This window comes from Meleagris gallopavo, chromosome 2 (assembly GCF_905368555.1).
Source record: "Meleagris gallopavo chromosome 2, MGAL_WU_HG_1.1, whole genome shotgun sequence".
NCBI lineage: Eukaryota > Metazoa > Chordata > Aves > Galliformes > Phasianidae > Meleagris > Meleagris gallopavo.
In genome coordinates, this window is record NC_139405.1 from 7,977,167 (window position 1) to 7,995,318 (window position 18,152).

At 55.7% G+C, this 18,152-nt stretch overlaps 3 protein-coding genes and 1 long non-coding RNA gene across 17 annotated transcripts in view; 2 read left to right on the forward strand and 2 right to left on the reverse strand.

Moving 5' to 3' along the window:
* Positions 1 to 5,969, forward strand: part of WDPCP (WD repeat containing planar cell polarity effector) — a 138,831-nt gene extending 132,862 nt beyond the window's left edge. For all 3 annotated transcript variants that reach the window (XM_085218808.1, XM_085218807.1, XM_085218810.1), the window contains 2 exons: positions 988 to 1,016; positions 5,180 to 5,969. In XM_085218808.1, coding sequence (XP_085074934.1) covers positions 988 to 1,016; positions 5,180 to 5,230 — 80 coding nt within the window. In that variant the 3' untranslated portion in view covers positions 5,231 to 5,969. The remainder of the gene's footprint in view (positions 1 to 987; positions 1,017 to 5,179) is intronic.
* A 1,527-nt stretch (positions 5,970 to 7,496) lies between these two features.
* On the reverse strand, positions 7,497 to 10,023 carry OTX1 (orthodenticle homeobox 1). The gene is made up of 3 exons (XM_085218811.1): positions 9,889 to 10,023; positions 9,324 to 9,475; positions 7,497 to 8,818 (listed from the first exon to the last, which is right to left on the reverse strand). The coding sequence occupies exons 1-3, from the start codon at positions 9,983 to 9,985 to the stop codon at positions 8,063 to 8,065; spliced, it is 1,005 nt and encodes a 334-aa protein (XP_085074937.1). The 5' UTR covers positions 9,986 to 10,023; the 3' UTR covers positions 7,497 to 8,062.
* Positions 10,024 to 11,646: 1,623 nt separating this feature from the next.
* Positions 11,647 to 18,152, reverse strand: part of EHBP1 (EH domain binding protein 1) — a 195,268-nt gene continuing 188,762 nt past the window's right edge. For all 12 annotated transcript variants that reach the window (XM_085218795.1, XM_085218798.1, XM_085218804.1 and 9 more), the window contains 4 exons: positions 17,095 to 17,194; positions 16,183 to 16,256; positions 12,213 to 12,327; positions 11,647 to 12,150 (listed from right to left, as the gene is read on the reverse strand). In XM_085218795.1, the coding sequence (XP_085074921.1) occupies positions 12,060 to 12,150; positions 12,213 to 12,327; positions 16,183 to 16,256; positions 17,095 to 17,194 (380 nt within the window). In that variant the 3' untranslated portion in view covers positions 11,647 to 12,059. The remainder of the gene's footprint in view (positions 12,151 to 12,212; positions 12,328 to 16,182; positions 16,257 to 17,094; positions 17,195 to 18,152) is intronic.
* On the forward strand, positions 12,327 to 14,844 carry LOC146544858 (uncharacterized). The gene is made up of 2 exons (XR_014881839.1): positions 12,327 to 12,656; positions 12,986 to 14,844. It is a non-coding gene; the product is annotated as an uncharacterized LOC146544858 (long non-coding RNA).

The window sequence follows — 18,152 nt, forward strand, 5'->3', positions numbered from 1 at the left end:
CTAGCGCCTGCTCTCAGGTCATAAAGTCAGTCTCCTGATCTTGTGAAGCTCCTGATCCTGCAGTGCTGTTCCTGATTTGACACAGTCAGAAGACAAGCAAGGTGTCTGTTAGTTCTGGTGTTGCTCTGGGCGTGCAATGGCCAGGTCCCCCAGCAGCTTTAAGCTAGCAAGGCAGTAGTTCACACTGCTTCTGCGGCAGTTCTGCAGCAAATGCATATGGCTGTCCAGGTCCTCCAAGGCCAGATCCAAAGTAGCCTGGCAGTGTAATGGAGGAGTGCTCCAGCAGGACACTAGTGAACGTCTTCCTCCAATGTCAGCTGTGCAGGGAGAGGGGATTTTTTGCCCTCTGTCTTGCTGGGTGCCCCTTGCCTGTACAATGGGGCTGTAAGAAGGGAGCCAGTCCCCTACTTTCCTCTAGGCTCCCTCCCCTCAGCCAGAATGCCCTGCCTGGAGAGACCAGAGGCCACCCCAGCTGGCACCAAGCGAGGCACTTATTGCCTGCAGCAGGACTTCTCTCTGACGTGTGCGGCTGGTAATTCTGCTCAAGCTGTAACATGAAGCCTCACCCCCCAGCACCTCCAACAGCACAGCCCTCACAAGGCACCCCACAGCTCCCCAGGGACTGCACAGTGAGCATCCCACTGCCAGCAGCACCTATGGAGCGGGGACAACGTGAGAACCCGGTCCCATTGCTGCCCCACGTCTCCAATCTGCCCTGTGTGCGCAAATCACTGTTGCTTTAACCTGGCGTAGAGTTTGAAGAAATAAATCTGTCCTACATGTATGAACCTGCAGGAGCAATGTATTAAATATTTTAATTGAGCCATTGAATAACAGGATATAAAATAGCTGTGTCCTATAAAAAAAAAAAGGGAAAGAGTTACCTAATGCTGTACCCTTGTTTATTTGGGTTTTTCAACGAGTTCAATGGAATGTAAATAACATGGTGATCTTCTGTGTTGTTGGTTTGTTTTTTTTTTTTTAAAGGAAATTTGAGAGCAGTTCCTACAGAACAGGTAACGCACACATGATTTATTTATTTTTAATTTCTGCTTGTTGTTATTTACTTTTATTTTTGCAACTTCCTGAAACTCCCCAAGCCTGCTCCTGCAAGCTGCCTGCCTGCAGGCTCTTGCTGGGATCGGTAGGAGGGCTCTGCATACTGCATGGTCAGGACAGGACTGTGGCGGATTGAGTGCATGACAGTCAAAAATGGTCGTCATCTACTGGCTGCTGAATAGAACACAAGAAAGGCCTTACTGTCCTCAATCCACGTTCATCTCAGTGAGTTAGCTGGCACTTCCATTGGTGCTTACAAGCAGCAAGACTGCTGTAGAGAGGAGTGAAATCCTATCCTGGGTTTTCATGATCACTTGAAGCTGATTTAACTGCAAGGTGCTGCCAAAAAAAAAAAGTGGCCTAGCCCTTCTCCTCCAACCAGCCTCAGTCCTTTTACTCTGTGGCAGTGTGGGTACTTGTTGCATGGTCAGGAGCTGCACAAGTGGGGGGGGGGGGGGGGGGAGGGGACAGGACTGTGCCTCATCCCCAAGCATAGCAGCCACCCATTGTGTGTAAGGACCTGACCTGGGCTGATGCCAGCTTGGGCGGCTCAGTGTTGGTGCCAATAGAGCACATACATCAGCTGATGAGTCAGCAGCGTGCTGCACTAAAGTGCTCCTCCAGTTTTAGTTTACAGGGGGAAAAAAATACATAAAATACAATCTGCGTGGCAGCAGCATGAGTAGAAGCAGAAGGCTTTCTCTATTTTACCCTCCTCCCGATTACAGTTCTTGTTGAAACTCTTATTTTTGAGGCCAAAGTACTCAGTGTTTGGCCACAGTACAAACAGTTCATTTAAAAAAAAAAAAAAAAAGAAAAAAAAAAAGAAAAGAAATGCTTCAACCTTCCAGCGAAGCGGGATGACACTTCTTTCTTTCTTTCACTGCAAAGCTGTGCCAAGTGAAATCGTGCTCTAAGAGCTGTTCTACCAGTCCCGAAGTGCTGGAGAACACATGCCTGCCCCACCTCTGCAGTGTTCAGGCCAGGTGGAGGATGGGGGCAGCTGGCAGCGGGTGACTGGGTTCACTATGTTGGGACCAAGGTGGTGGGCTGTCCCCTCTGGTGGCCTGAGGATGCAATGTGGAGTGAGATGGGGTTGCAGGGATGGGGTGGGGACGTTAGTTGGATCTGTGTTCTTCCTGAGCTGGGCGGAGGATGCTCCTCACCCCATGTGAGCAATTAATCAACCCAAAAGTTAGTTGGATTGTCACCATGGCTGTGTAGATGAACAGGTTGTGTTGAGAGAGGAACAGCAAGAAAAAGACCTTGCATTGTGTAATGAGCTCAAAGACAGCAGCTGTGAGCAGTGTGGAGCTGTGGGTAGGCGAGATGTGCTGAGGGTGAAGGAGCCCTTTGTGTGCTCTGCTTTGGGGCAGAAGAGCCATCCACATGATGTTAGGTCGGTGCTGCTAGGTTGTCCTGACCTGTGATGGTGCTTGGAAATCTGTTCTGGAGGCTGATGTAGACACTGGCCCCCTGTACCCTCCTTTCTGGTTACCCACCCTGAGCGCTTCCATTCATTCTGCCCATCCAACATTCATCCCAAATCCATGCTCGGCAGTAGCTCTGGTTCCTGGCAGAGTGCTGGACTTGGCATTTTAGGGCCAGACCTGTGCTGCCCCTCATGAAGCGGTACTAGAGCATCCGTCTCCATGTCCCCAAGGTCCTGAGTCCTGCACCCTCCTGCTCCCCATCCCTTCACCACCACAGCCCGTGCATTGCCTCAGAGGGAGCCCTCACCGTGCCAGCCTCAGTGCCACTGAGGGGAGCACGCCTAAGGCCCAGCCCTTGCACAGTCAGTACTGCGGGACGATCTCTGTGACTGTGAAGGAGAGGATCTGTTGTGTGCACCTCTGCAGTGGTGAAATGCTGAAGTGACCCAGCACAAGAAGCCTGGAGTCTCCAGTGGGAAATGCACCGATGTGGGCCCAATGCTCCTCGCCTGCCATGCTCTCAGCTATGAGAAGGCAGCCTTGGGGACGGGAAGCTAAGCTGCCCGGTGCTCGGGCAGTCAGATGAGATTGATTTCCTTGAGAATAACCATGGCCCTCCAGCACACAGCTCAGAGGCGTGATCATGCTGGGGCAGGGGCACACATGAGGTGATGGGTGAGGGTGGTCCCAGCTTGCAGTTTGTGTTTGGTCCCATCTCCTTGCTCTGAGCACAGAGCTGGGCTAGGTGATCCCAGAGGTCCCTCCCTGCATGCGTTACTCCACATGCTGAGCATCTTGAGCAAGCTATTTAGGTCAGAGCCTCTGTGGAGCAGCACCCAGCCTCAGAGGAGTCAGACCAAGCCGCCCAGCACCCTGCTTACCAGCCTCAGTATCTCTGGAAAACATGGATCTCAACTGCTTCGTTGCTTCCATGTTGGAGGTGAATCTTGCTTATTTACAGGAACTTGAGGTGCTGAAGGCAACGTGCCTGGTGACTGTAAAGATTATTGTAATATACCATCACTCAGCTGAATCCCCGTCAGCCAGAAAGGTTTTGCACAATGCTATCTGAGGGAGGCATTTCCAGTCAAAAGGAGCACTGCCTATGGGGCCAAATGGGAACCATGTTTTGGTCTGGGGTCAGGCAACCTCAGCCTGCACAGACCCTGGGTCTGTGGTGGTATCCCATCCAACTCTCCTCCTTCCCTATTTCCACTGGCCTTCAGGAAACTCCTGGCAGAACAAGTGGAGGCCCTGGGGAGCAGGCTGCCAACCTCCTGATGAGGTTTCTCCTGTTTTCTGCTAATACAGCAAGAAAATAAAGGGAGTAGGCCTGAGGAGGCTGAGCGGTGGGACCATCCCATTGACACACAGAGCTCCATGAACTGAGCTCAAGGGCACAGGGGCATGCTCTTCTGTTCATGCTTCTCTTCCCTGGTGAGGAGCTGCTCACGGTGACTGCTGCGATATCAGCTCCCCGTTCATAGAATCACTACGGTTGGAAAAGACTTCTAAGATCAGCAAGTCCAACCCCAACCCGTCCCTGCCATGCCCGCTGACCATGTCCCTCAGCATTGCATCTCCATGTTCCTCGAACACCTCCAGGGACATCAGCCCCACCGCTGCCTGGGCATCCCTCTTCCTGTGCTACAAAATCCCACTCTCATCAGATGAGGATGGCTCCTTTTATTGCTGGGTGCTGCTTTGGGAAAGGTGCACATGTCAGAAGGGAGCTCCAGCCGTGATCGCTCCTCATCCTTTGGTTTGCATCAAACACCCCTTTGGGCTCAACGCCACATCACAGCCTTCCCACCCGCACCACCAGCTCTGCCTTGCTGAGGCCAGATAGGTTTGCAAATAAGTTTTTTAAAAGAGTGTATGCAAAAGACACACAAGCTGGTAGGTCCACAGTGCTCAGCTGGTGGGAGTTGAATGCTTCTCTTCAGACAGAGCACAAGTCATAAAACCTGGGGCATGCAGGCCCCTGAGCCTGGAGAAGTGAGGACCTACCCAGCAGCCTCAGATCCCAAACAAGAGTGGCTTTGCTCCACACTGGGAGGCTGCTTCCACCCTGTGGGCAGAGCCAAATGCTTTGGGATGGGGTAGGCAGACATTTCCCTGGGTGTTCAGCTCCACACCTGGTTCTGCTTGCATCATGGGGAGCCAGCAGCTCTGTGTAACTCAAAAGAAAGCAATGACTCACTGGGCTGCAGCTCTTTCCAAGTATTTCATGCATTTCGCAGGCACGCTAGCCCGTGTTATGAAATGCCCTCTCTTTGCGGTGCGCATTGTCATGTCCTGTACAAAAACAGAGGGCTCAGTTTTCCATTGTGCACTGGCACAGCGCAGAAAGAGGAGGTAACATGCACATATTCTGTCTCCAATGCTATTTGCATCGTATTAGGAATGCAAAATGCCATCCCCACACCACTCTGACAACCTGGCTGGCTCCCCGCTGACGTTAGCTCGGCCATGAGGTGCTGGCGGAATGTTTTAATGAAAATGTTAACAAAAATATAAAGTTCCACCCTCCAGCCAGGACTGGAGGGGTGGGAGAGGGGAGCAGGTGAGGAGCCATGACCTGCACCATGCTGCCAGGTCAGGGCTGTCCCCTGTCCCTGGGCGGGTGGCAGTGGGAGCACCAGGGCGAGGTCCCCATCCACGCTGTCCTGATTTTCTCCCTGCAGGGGCCGAGGGGCAGAGGCTCTCTCCAAGTCGTGCACCTGGGGCTGGTGTGACCCACTCCGTGGCGTCCATGGAGAGCCCACCAGGCACAGCTCCAGGCAGACAAGAAGACCTATGATGGCAAGCATGCCCGTGCCCCATATGTGCTTACAGAGTACATCTTGGTGACATTGTCCCCGTGCCACTCACTGACATTAACAAATGGAGTAATTGCAGCTCCCTGCTGACTACGTGGGCTGGTTGCACCGGGCACAGCCATAAACTCCTCCGGAGAAGCGCTCCTATATTATATATTTTAGCAATCTGTGCTCGGAAGCAGATTTGAATTTCCACTTCAGGCTCTGAGAACCGTTCCATTGAGATAGAGGCAGATAACATCTCCACTCAGGATACCTCTGTGCCTTTCGCAGTCGGCGGCGTTTTTCTAAGAATGCTCTCCATTTTCATATCTCGCTATATCATCTCAGCTGAATAACCATTATTTTGCCTTTAAAATAAGACGCGGAGTCTCTTAAGCACCGTTCCATCGGAGCCCCGATCCCAATCAGCCCCTCGCACCGCGCCGAGGGCAGCGAGCCCTGCGGCATCGCCGGGTTTAGGGCTGTAAGGGCGGGTTCCAGGGCTCCCTTCCCCCTCCATCCCCTCACCATCGTCTTAAAACTGTTTTTTCTGTCCTGAAAAGGAAGATGAGCTGTAAACGTTTTTATTTTTTATTTTTATTAAATCTGAAGCGATTTGTGAGCGAAATACCTGTATGGACCACAATAAAAGATGTGTGCTTGCTGTCGGCCAGCAGTTCTCCCCCAGAGCCTCAAGCCCGGCTGTGGGGCGGCGCGCAGGGACGGCGGGGACAGCGTGGAACGCAGAGCTGTGTGCTGAACAGCAGCCACGATTCTGTCAGCGCGAGTGATGGTCTGTGTGAGGGATTAATCCGACACCAGACAGGGATTCCTAATCCTTCGCTATATCATAATCTATTTACTTTGCATGCTAAGAGGATTTCGGCTTAAAAATATACAGGAAGTGATACTAGAAATGTACATAAGATGCAAAGCGCCGTTTCCTAAAATCTCACTTTTTTTTTTTTTTTTTTTCCTCCACCTCCCCCCATAAAATCCTCTGATGGTTTTCTTGCAAAAGTCCCATCCTGGAGGAGCGGGGACTGCTGTCCCCTGCGAACTCCGAAAGCTTTTGATGCCCGACCGAGATAACGGCGTTGCACCAGGAGCGGCGCTGGCACTTCCCTGCCGGGGCTCAGACCCATGTGGGATTTTACATGCGGTTACTGCTGCTCTTGTGCCCGAATTAGCGGCGACGGGATAAGGTGGAGGGCAGCGACGGGGCTCCTCTCTCGCCCGCTGCAATACAATGACCGGAGCTGCCGAGAGCGGCTCACCGCTGCCTGCACGGCACTGCGCCCGGTGGGCGCTGGGTCAACTGTTCCCTGCGTAAAGAAGGGCTGCTGGGGCACCGGCGCTGGGACGAGCATATGCCGGCATAGAAACCCGACGCCGCTCGTAAATGCTGTTCTATCTACAGCAGGTGGCACGGGATGCTCGCTGCCCGCATCTCCCGGCGGTGGCAATTCCACCTGTATGCCCTGGGGTGGGCGACCCAACAGTGCTCCAGCTCTTCCCAAAGCACCTGTAGCACCCCAGTGCTCTGCTCCCCCCACATTGGGGGCACGCCGGGCTCTCGGCTGCAGTGGGAGCCGAGACAAGACCAAGGCTGGAAAATAAATGGGGATTTGAGGGTGGAAATTGCCATGAGAAATAATCCCCCTCCCCTTCCCACCGAGTCGCAGCCGGCAGCGGGTACAGGGAAACGCCGGCAGCGCGGCTGATGTCGCGGTGCCGAGCATCCCTCTGTGTGCCCACCGTGCTGTCTGTCCGTCCGGGGTGAGCCATGCATCCCCTCTCAGCACAGAACTACCCTGGGTCCCAGCGCATAGCGCTGCATCAGTGGGGTTTCAGCCCTTTTGGGAAGTGCTTGCCCACCCCGCACGGGGAAACGTGGTGCAGCCCGGTCAGGAAACCAATTAGCAGCGTTAATTAAAAGCAGCCTGGAGCCTGCACCCGCAGAGAGGTGTCCCCGTACAGCCTGTCCTGCTGGGAGCCCCCGGAGAGAGCATGGAGAGTGAGCACGGGATTCGATTTGGGGTCTGCGAGTGGGCACTGCGAGGCTGAGGGATCTACGGGGCCACGGGAGATGGCAGGAAACCACCTCCCCCTCCCCACATTCACCCCAAAGGAGCGCAGCTCCCTGCCACTCCCAACCCCCCCCCAAAAAAAAGTAAAAACAAAAAAAAATACCAAAAAGCACCCAAAACTTTTTTTTTCCTGTTTTTCTTTCCTTTTTATTATTTTTTTTTAATTTTTTCAAAAAGCTTTTTGTTTTTTGGTCTGCGGGTTGGCCGAGCAGCCCTTCCCTCCCCTCCTCTTCCTCCTCCTCCTCTCCGGCCCCACCGGCCCCTCGCGGACAGACGGACGGACGGAGGTGGTGAGAGGTGGCCCCGGCAGGGGAGAAAAACTGAGAAATAAAAATAAAATTTTAGGAAAAAAAAAAAAAAAAAGAAGGAAATTTTAAAGTTGCATTTTCGCGTTGGGCTCATCGCCATCGACGGCAGCCCAGGAGCATCAGCTGAAGGGAATGGCTGCAGCGCTGGGCTGGAGCCGGTGCTCATCCATCCCCGGAGCGTGGCCAAGGAGCAGGGAGCCTTTGGGTTTTTGTGTTCCAAGTCCTCTTCCGTTCCGTTTAAAAAAATAATAATTATAATAACCCGGCCGGAGGGGCGCGGGACGCAAATAAATATCAGTCAGGACAGACGGGGCCGCTGCCGAAGCGGGGAGGAGGCCTGGGGTGGGGGTCGGCGTGGGGCCGGGCCCTCACAAGACCTGGAAGCGCCAGGAGGCCTGGTCCTTGTAGTCGAGGCAGTCGGGGGAGTTGAAGTTGAGCTTCCAGGAGGCGGCGGCGGCCGGCTCCTTGTAGTCCAGGCAGTCGGAGGAGTTGAACGGCAGCGCGGTGCCGCCGTAGCCCTGGTGGTGATGGTGGTGGTGGTGGTGGTGGTGGCCCGAGCTCTGGCTCAGAGGGTGGTGGTGGTGGTGGCCCGGCACCGAGGAGGGCCCCATGGGGCTGAGCTGGTGGGGATGGTGGTGGGAGTGCATGGGGGCCAGGTAGGAGCTGCAATCCACTCCCCCGAAGTAGGACGAGGAGGGCGGTGCGGGGTAGCCCTGCCCGTACCCGCCGCCCTGGCCGTAGGACACGGGGTAGCTGGCGGAGGCTGCGGGCCCCGCGCGCTGCATGCAGGATGCGCCGGCGGGCGGCAGGGGCTCGGGCACCGTCACCCCCGCCGGGGCTGCACCAGGAGAGATGGAAGCCGGGCTCCAGATGGACGAGGCCGTCGTGCCCAAGGAGGCAGGGGCAGCCCCGGCTGCTGCTGCTGCCCCCGAGGAGGCTGAGCTGGAGGAGGAGGAGGAGGCAGAGGAGCTGGAGGCGGCCGCCGGCGGCGTGAACTGCCCGCTGCTCTCCGAGCCTGAGCTCTCACGGGCTGGTGACGACTTCTTCTTGGCCGGGCGGCTCTTGGCTCCACCGCCGCTCTGCTGCTGCTGCCGGCACTTGGCGCGGCGGTTCTTGAACCAGACCTGGGGGAAACGGGGCAATGAGTGGCGGGAAGAGGAGCCGGGGGCCCTGCGTGTCCTCCAGCAGCCGGGCGGCCTCACCCGCACCCACACCCCGCCATTACACCCACGGAGCCCTGCCCGCACCCCGACAGCATCACCCCAAATGCCCTCAGCGAGGAGTAGGGCGTCCCGTCCTGCTGCACTGGGGTCACTGGGGCTTGAGGCCAAGGGAGCCCACCGAGCTCAAGACCCCTCAACAAATGACCGCGGGGAAGGGGCCAGCACCCGCACACCCACCCCACAGGCAGCACTCCGGGGCCGCTGCTGCACAGCAAGGCAGCACAGGGGCTGTTAACCCCACAGGGCAGGTGGATGGGGGAATACAAATTAAATAAGATAGAAAAAAATTACAAATTAACAGAATATAAACAAAAGCCCCTTCCCCTGAGCAGCACAGCCCACGCACCCCCCAGGGAGACCGGCTAAGCGTGGCTGACCATGCCGAGTGCCCCCATCCCGGCAGTACCTGCACTCGGGACTCGGGCAGATTGATCTTCAGGGCCACCTCCTCCCGCATGAAGATGTCGGGGTAGCGAGTCTTGGCAAACAGGGCCTCCAGCACGTCCAGCTGTGAGCGGGTGAAGGTGGTGCGCTCCCGGCGCTGCTTCCTCGGGGTGGCTGCAGGCAGGCACCGTCACTATGGCACTGTGCGGCTCCAGCACCCCGCGGTGGGGTGTCCTCAGAGAACTCCCCTCCCCTCCCCCCCACTCTGTGGACCCCACATTATGGAACCCCTTGGTCCCATGGCACTGCCGTGCGGGGCCAGACCCTATCCCACTGCAGACAGGGTGAGCAGAGAAGCACTTGGGAAGGATCAGGCCCGGCCACGGTGGGAGATCCATGGAGATTTCGTTGTAGGGAAATAAACCACTTTTCCACCTACCCTCCTCCTTCCCCTTCTTTTACTTTAATTTTTTTCTTTTTTTTTTTCTTTTTAAATTCTCCTTAAAATTCCCCGTGGGAGCAAACGAAATCCGGGCGTGGGGGGGGGGGGGGGGGAGAGGAGGAGGGGGGTCGCGTTTGGGACTCACCCGGGTACCCGACGGAGGGGTGCAGCAGGTCCATGGCCGGGCCCGGCAGCCCCAGCCCGTTCATGCCGTACGGGGGCTGCTTGAGGTAAGACATCATGCTAACAGCCGGGCGGGTTTCCTCCGACGTCCCGCAGGAAAGTAAAAAAAAATTAAAAATAAAAATAATAACAAAAACAAAAAAAGTCGCAGTAGAAATAATTAAAAAAAAAAAAAAGAGGAAAAAGAGGGGAAAAAAAAAAAAGCCCCCAAAAACGAACGCAACAAAAAGAGCCCCCGGACGAGGGGCAGAGCCGCGCCGCCGCCGCGCACTGTTCGGTCCGTCCCGCGGCGCCGACGCGCGGTCCTCGGGCGGCGGTGGCGGAGCGGAGCGGGGTCGGCCCGGTCCTGCGGGGAGAGAGTGGGGTCAGCGCGCCGCAACTTCGTGGTTGGAGCTTTTCTTTCTTTCTTTCTGTTTTTCTTTCTTTCTTTTTTTCTTTCTTTTTTAAATAATTATTCTTTTTCGAAACGAAGGCGAGTTGCGGACGAGCGCCGAGAGGCACCGTCGCCCGGCGATGGGGAGAGATAAAGCAATTATTTAAAAAGATAATTGGATTAGGAATCAAAAGGAGGGACCGGAGGAGGGAAGTCTAATTAATTTAAAAGCGAGCGGACGGGGACGTTTTAATTAGAAATGGACGAGAGTTGCAAAGAAGGAGGGAAGAAGGGGAGCGCGGAGCGGCACCGGCACCGGGCGCGGAGTTCCGGGCCGCGAGGGGGGAGGGGAGGAACGGGGGGCGGCGTGGCCGGGACCCCCCCGGCCGGGTCGGGCCGGGCCCCCCCTGCGCGGCCGCGGAGCGCGGGGCGGAGCGGAGCGGGGCCCCCCCGGGAGGGGGCGGTGGGGGCGCGCAGCCCGGCCGGGCGCCCCGCGTTACCTTGCCGCCGGCCCGCGCTGTCGGGGCGATGGAGCCGCGGCCCTGATGAGGTTTGATCGCCTCCGCGCCGCCCTACCCTTGTATGTGCGCGCAAAGCCCGTGCGTAACCAGCCCGGCGCCAATCCGCGGCCGCTCCCCGCCTGACTGACAGCCGCCCGGGCAATGGCAGCGCGGCCCCGGGCCCCCCCCGCCCGCCCCGCGCCGCTCCGCACCGCTCCGCGATGCCCCGCGCACCGCTCCCGGCCCCTTCCCCTTTCCGCTGCCCCGCGCCGCTCCCGCACCGCGCTGCCCTGCGGGCGACGGGACGCGGCGGTTCCCTAGGAGAGGAAGCGGGGCGGGGGTGGGGGGGAGTTGCAGCCCCGGAGGGCCCCAAACTTTGTGGGTTTCTTAAGAAAAAGAAGAGAAACCCGAGGGGACAGGCGCGGCGCGGGGCCGGGAGCACTGAGCGGCGGTGTGCGCGTCCCAACGCGCCGCCCGTCCGTGCTACAGCTGAACGCGAGCGCACCGCGCGCAGCACCGCGCACCGCACCGCACCGCGGGGCTTTCACTCCCCTTGACTTCCCCCCCCCCCCCCCCTTTCTTTTTTTTCTTTATTTCTCTCTTTTTCCCCCTTCTTCCCCGGTTCCTCGGCGGGAACACGCGAAGCCCGACGGCGACGGCGACGACGACGAGGAAGAGGAAGGCCGCTCGGCGCTCCCTGCCCGGCTCCCCCCGGTCCCCCCCCGCCGCTTCGGGCCCCGCCGAAGTTTCCCCGCCCCGCGATCGGGTCGGACCCGACCGACCAAACTTTCCCCCCCCTCTCCGGGCTGTCCCTCTCCCTCCCCGGCAGCACACAGGAGGCGCTCGGTCCGGTAAGAAAGATTCGGCTTTTATTGAAAACGCTCTCTCCGTCTCTCGGCATTGTAATAAATAAAAGGGGGCTCCGCGGGGCCCGGCGCAATAAATACGGCCCGGGGACAGCGGGGGGTGGCGGGCCGGGAGGGCCTTCTCAGTGGGTTCGGTGTTGTATCCTCGGGCCCCTCTAACCCTACAGCAAGAACCCGGGGTTGCGCGGAGCTCCGGACGGGACCCGCCGGCTCCGGCCCGAGGGAATGGGAGGGTTGGGGGAGAGAGAGTGTGTGTGTGTGTGTGTTGGGGGCGGTTGATTTGATTTGATTTTTTTGCAAAACATTTTTTTTCTTTTTTCTTTTTTTTTTTTTTCCTCTTTCTTTCTTTGCAGCCTCTCGTCGGCGTTTCGGCAGCGCAGGACGGGGCCGCCGCTCACTGCAGGACGCACTTCTCCTCCCGCTTGGCCATCTTGCCTTTGTTTTGCTCCAGGGTCCGCTCCAGGTGCTCGTCCTCCTCCTCGGCCCTGCGGGGACACCCGGAGGTGAGCGGGGGCACGGAGCCCGGCCCCCCCCGCCTCTCACTTACTGCTTCTCCTGCGCGTCCAGGTCCCGCACCAGCGCGTCCCGCTTGTTCACCAGCAGCACCAGCTCGTCCAGCAGCAGCTGCTCCCTCCGCTTCTGCGCCTCCGTCTTCTGCCAGTCTGCGGGGCGGGACGGACACGGTCACGGCACGGCGGGGCGCAGCCCGACCCGATGCGGCACAGCCCGTCCCGGCTCTGCCCTACTGGGCAAAGCCCGCAGCCCCTCCGCCACCCCGCCCGGCACAGCCCGCCGCCGCCCGCCTCGCCTTTTCGTTCTTGTAACGACTTTTAGCGATTAGCGCCGTGATTTCTGTTCCCCGCGGGACTCCGCACCCGGAGCGTTCCCCCCGAAGGGGCTCCGCAGCCGTTCGCCGTTCCCGTCCCGGCCGTGCCCCGGGGCTGCCGCTGTCACTCACCGCGCGGCCATCCCCGCCTCCCTCATTAGGAAGGTAAACAATGGGGAGGGAGGCGGCGGGGGGGGGAGGGGAAGGAGGGGGACACCGCTCCGAAGAAAAAAAAAAAAAGGGGGGGGGGCGGAGGGGGTGAAAGCAGGGGAAAAAAAGGGAAAAAGCCGCACTGGCGCTCCCCGCTTTTCCCTGCGCGGGACTCGGGGGGGCCGCCTCGGGACGGGCGCGACGAGCGCTGAAAATGGGGCGCAGCGCGGAGCGACGCCCGGGGGCAGCGCACCCCGCGTGGTACCGGCGCGACTCCGCCTGAGCTGTTCGCAACGTATTTTCTTTTTTCCTTTTTTTTTTTTTTTTTTCCCGTTCCTCCTCAGCTCCCCATTTTCAGCCGCAGTTACGGCTTTGCAAACGGCGAACATCGGGCGAACATTTCAGCGTCGGCCTCGCTCGGCCCTACTTTTTTTCCTGCTCGGTCCCCTCTACGAGCTGCCCTTCTCGTTGCCCCGTGGGCTCAGCGACACCGCATCAACGGAACGCAACGATTTGTCCCGTGCTCTCTGCGTCCGCCCATCCCCGGCGGATAAGACGTGCGGTGCGCCGCTTTTACTTCGTTTCCCGCAAAAGGAAGACCCATCTGTCCCCCACTCGGGTAGTGAGTGGCAAAGAGAGGGGCCGGCGCGGAGCTGTAAGATCACATCCCCTATTGGAGCTCTCCGCAAGCTGGCTTTGCCCAACAGCGCCCCGCCAGCAGCCCCTTGGGGTCCCTCCTTGCAGTGTCGGGGTGCCAGGCAGGCCCCCATGTGCTGTGCCCGGGGGCCTTTGGCGCTGGAAGGGCTGAGCCCCATGCAGCCACGGACGAAGCCCCAGGGCCAGCTCCGCACTCAGTGCTGAGAGCACCGCGTGGGCTGCAGTGACGGAGTTTGTGAAACTCGCATTGGAGGAGAAACGCTTTCAGTTCTTCGCTGACTTCGCGTTGCCTTTTTTCTCCCCGCTGCTCACAGTGATATAATTACTTGGGGCAAACGGGCGGCCGGTTCCCATAGAAATGCTTTAATGGAAGCGGGCAAAAGTTCTTGCGGGAAAACCCGCAGCCCCGGTGCCGCAAAAACGAAGCTGGGCACTTTGATGGAAATTAACGGGAGTTTTGTAAGGAGCGCGTTGGGGGATGGCAGGCAGCCCTTATCTGTGGTTCCAGTCAACTAGCAATCCTGAAAGAGTTTGCATCATCATCAGAGCAGCCCGTTTGATAGGATTCTGTGCTGCGCCTAATCAATCTATGGGATACCGGGCTGTGCGGTGTAACAAAGCTAAAATAGATTTACAAATGGGGTTTTAGAGGATAAGCTCCTCCACAGGATTACATATTGATTTTAAATATAAAAAGCTTATCATATAAACCATAACTACAAAAATAGTGAACCTATGCATAAATCCTTTTAGAAGAGCACCCACTTCAAACTGGAAGCCAGGAATAAATCAAGATGTACAAAACCCTAAAGAAGATCCATTTCTTGGGCAGAAAACGAACACCCCCCTCCCAAGGTGTGCAAAAACGAACTTATCTCTCCTAAGAAGGCATTAAATCTTGAATTAAGGAAGGAAAAGAAAGAAGGGAAACGGGGTGGAGACGGCACTGGGGCCGTGCGGTGCAGAAGGATGGTCCCACGTCCCCGGCCCCGCGTGGGCAGCAGCGTGTTGCCGAGCTGCCGGGCAGCAGCGAGCTGCTCTCTGCTCCCCTTCCCATCTCTGCAGCTCAAGGAGGTGGATAAAAAGTCCAGCTTTTGTTTGGCGCTCTCCTGTTTCATAGCAGCGCTGCAGCCGCTCGCGCACCCCGCAGCCCCATCCCGCAGCCGGCTCTGCCCGCAGCCTTCCCTGCCGTAAGCAGCGGGGTGAACTGCCTGGGGGACACATCAGCAGCACGCGTGGAAGTTACAGCGATTCACCCCAGCAGCAATCGCCATCTCTCAAGAAGTTCTTTTGATTTATTTTTTACTTTCCAACCCGGGTCGGCGTTCTGCCTCACAACCCTCTCTTTGAGACACACGGCCCGGTCGGCCCTGGGCTGCGTTTTGCTTCCTCTTTGGGATTTTGCTGTCATTTTCTTAGGAGGGTTTCTCCTTCTGTAGGCTTTGAGGTAGAAGCAGAGCGCTGCCGAAACTTCTGATGGGATAACAATTTCTTTTATGGTGCAAAATGCACAGACTTTGTTGCATAAATAAAAATAATAACCAAATTTTCCAGCGCACCTCCGTTTATTCCCTAAGCCCATTTACCCTGTCATCAATAGTGGGAAATAAAAAAAAAAAAAAGAAAAAAAAAAAAAAAAGAAAATTAAAAAAAAAGAAAAAAAAAGAAACCTTGCTGGGTTTCAGCATCGTGCTCTGAACTTGCAGAAAAGAAATGTAAAGAAGACAGATATTGTCCCAGTCAGTGTGAGCAGCATAGGGCTGCTCTGCCATTACCAGACAGAAATACATGGGTGAGGCCACTGAGCATTTAGATTTAAGGTATGAAGCACAGCATCTCTCACGTCCTTCTTGGTTTTAGAGCGTTCCACGTACTGACTATTGCAGTAGTATAATTCCCTGCTAATCCGGCTGTCTCTGCAGCAAGCTGTGTGTACATTCCTGACCCAAGTTTACCCAAGGATACGGTGCAGGCAGCCTTATGCAGAAACACAACCACAGATGGACAGATAGGAAAAGCTACCTGCAACCTGCTGCTTTCCTGCTCCAAACTTACGCTGCCAGTGAAGTCTCCAAACTAATTAGAATCGATTTATTATGGATCAGGTACCTTATCAGGTGAAGAAAGAAATTACCATGGACAGTCAATGGGTTAAGAGGTCAATACCGAATAGCAAAATCAATTTGCATTGATCAGACAAAAGGTCCATTTTGCAGAGCCCAAAGGATTAACTTTTAAGCAAACAGCTTTGAACTATACGACAGCATTTGTGACTGAGAGCTATAAGCGGCACAGCATTATAAAACACTTAAGATATTTAAATAAGAAAATAATGCAGGCAGTGGGTTAAGCTATCTGGATGTTTATTTTTTATTATGAATCATCCCTAGGATTATTGTACAATTCACTCCAAAGCCCTGTGGAAAGTTTGAGCTGTTTCCCTGATCCCGCGTGTCAATCTGCCCCTGGGCCTCATTCAGGTGAGGTGACTTGAGCACGGGGAGTGCAGAGAACGGAGAAAATGGGTGTGTGGGACTGCCCTGATCCCAGTGTCGCCCCAACCAAGTCTTTGCTTAGCAAATCACCGCTTTGCCACGAAAAGGAGGCCCTTTTTCCCAGCAAGGTGCTGGTGTGAGACCCACCCGCAGGGCAGAAAGCAGAGCTCCCTCCAGCAGGTCGCCCCGTCCGGTCTCTGCGGCCAGAAGCAGCGCGTCGCTGCTCCAAAACCAACCCTTCACCTCTTTAGTGCTTTCACCTACACGTATGCCAAGGATACCACACTTTGTGCCCCGTATTTTTATTTTTCCTGACTGAACCTTGCACATGGCACCAACGCCTGGTGCACCCACTGCGTGCCATTACCAGCAGCACAGCCAATGCTTACCTTCGATAGCCAGCATGGCGCGCAGCTCCCGGTTCAGCAGCTCGTAGCGCCGCTCCAGGTCGTGCTCTTTTTCCCTAGGCGAGTAGCAAAAGTTCATCAATATGTTAATTACTAAATCATTAAACACTTAAAAGAACCTTTAACTTGCATTGATTTTAGGACTGGCGACCGACTTTTCTCTGAAAGTTTAAGCTACTCCAAAGAAGTGATATACAAACTTAAAACCCTGCATGATGGGTAACAGGGCCTTTAATGTCCTCTGTTGTACTGAGGGAAACAGTTACTTCACATCCATCCTCAGAGCTGCTGTTGTTGGAATGTCCTAAATGTAAAACATTCCCCCGGATCTAATGAACAGATTCCAGCATCGGCGTATTCGCTGAGATAACACTGGCAGTATTATCCTATATATATTTTGCCCTAATGAATAATGAAAATTAGACCCTGGATTACAAAAGCTGGATGTCTGGAGGTGGAATCTCCTGTGCACGGCAGCACGCTAGGTGGCACACCGCAGGAGCTGAGCTGCAGGGAGCAGAGCTGCACCCAGCACTGCCTCTTCCTGCTGGGAAAAGCTTCCTTCAGCCAGGGCACGGCGCGGAGCCACCCGCCCGCTTCTGAAATGTAACCTGATTCTACTGTAGGGCCTTTGGAAATGTACCTACGCCTCGTGTTTCATATTTTTTCACAGCTCTGGTTAATCTCGTGTCATTGCACGCTCTGCATTGTCAGCTCTGAAATATGAGGAAAACAAGTTCCCCGATGTGCTGCGCAGATCGCCTGCGTTCCTCGTTCTTGAGAAAACATACTGAAATCTGATGGGAAGAGAGCAAAAAAGTTTTGCACCTGTCTGCTGTGTAAATATTCAGGTAAATCGGCCTTCTGGACTTATGTGTGTCCATCTGTACTTACAGGAGGGAAAGCTGGTTCATCCGTCTTATCAAGGCGTTCTTCTTGTTAACCAGCATGAACCACTCCTGCATCATAGCTTCCTCTTCTTCCGTGTTTCTTCCTGCAATAGAAAGTGCTCCTTTACTTGGGTGGCATTGCACAAGTTAAGCCGTGTATTTCAGTTCAGCTGTCGGAGGATCCACCTCCCCTATCACACAGCATCACAAGGCAGAGTCCCAGTGGTACAACTATCACAGCACTGCACTATAGGAGTCCTGAAGTCCAAAGCTGTTAGCTTCATAAATAGAACTTTGATAGCAGACACTTTTCATCGTATATTTTTAAGTCTACTTCTGAAGTAAACTATATCATCGCTATGTTCACAATGAAAAAAATAATCCTGCTGCACCCAAAGCCACTGTGGTGGGCAGGACCATCAGGCAAGCCCAGTACAGCCAGGATCGCAAGCCATCGTGGCACACTGGGAGAGGCATGCAGCACCTCAAGGGCCCTGAATGTGCCATCTGAGGGCACTGGTGCAAGGGAAGGAGCAGGAAGCAGCAGCAGGGCACTGCCGCTGGGTGGCTGCTCCTGGGGTGTGTGCCTTGCTGCACAGCTGCTCTCCCCCAGGACCTTTGCTGCTGGTTTTGCGTAGAAAAAATCACGCCACGTTTGTACGGCATTGACGATGATATTCAGCAGTTCTGCACTGCCCCGAAGAGGATTAAGACTCATGGGTAGAGTTTGCTGCTACGTTACAGATCAAAGGTACTGCTGGATCGGGCCCACTAATGGGGTCTGCAGTTAGGAGCGGTGACAATTGGCAGTGGCAATGCACCCAGCAGCCCTCATTTATTTGGGGGTGGCAAGGAAGAGGGAAGGATTGCTTCTGCCAGCTCCGGGATTGCCACGCAGCGAGCGAACAAAAGTTCTCACAACCACAAATACGTAGCCCTAGGAACACGCTGGTCAACTTCTGGCACTAATTTCATGATGAGCAACCACAGGGTGAGTGCCTAAACCTGAGATAGGAACTTCTTTCCCTTACTGTGTCCCCCCCAGACAGAGTTGGCAGCGGT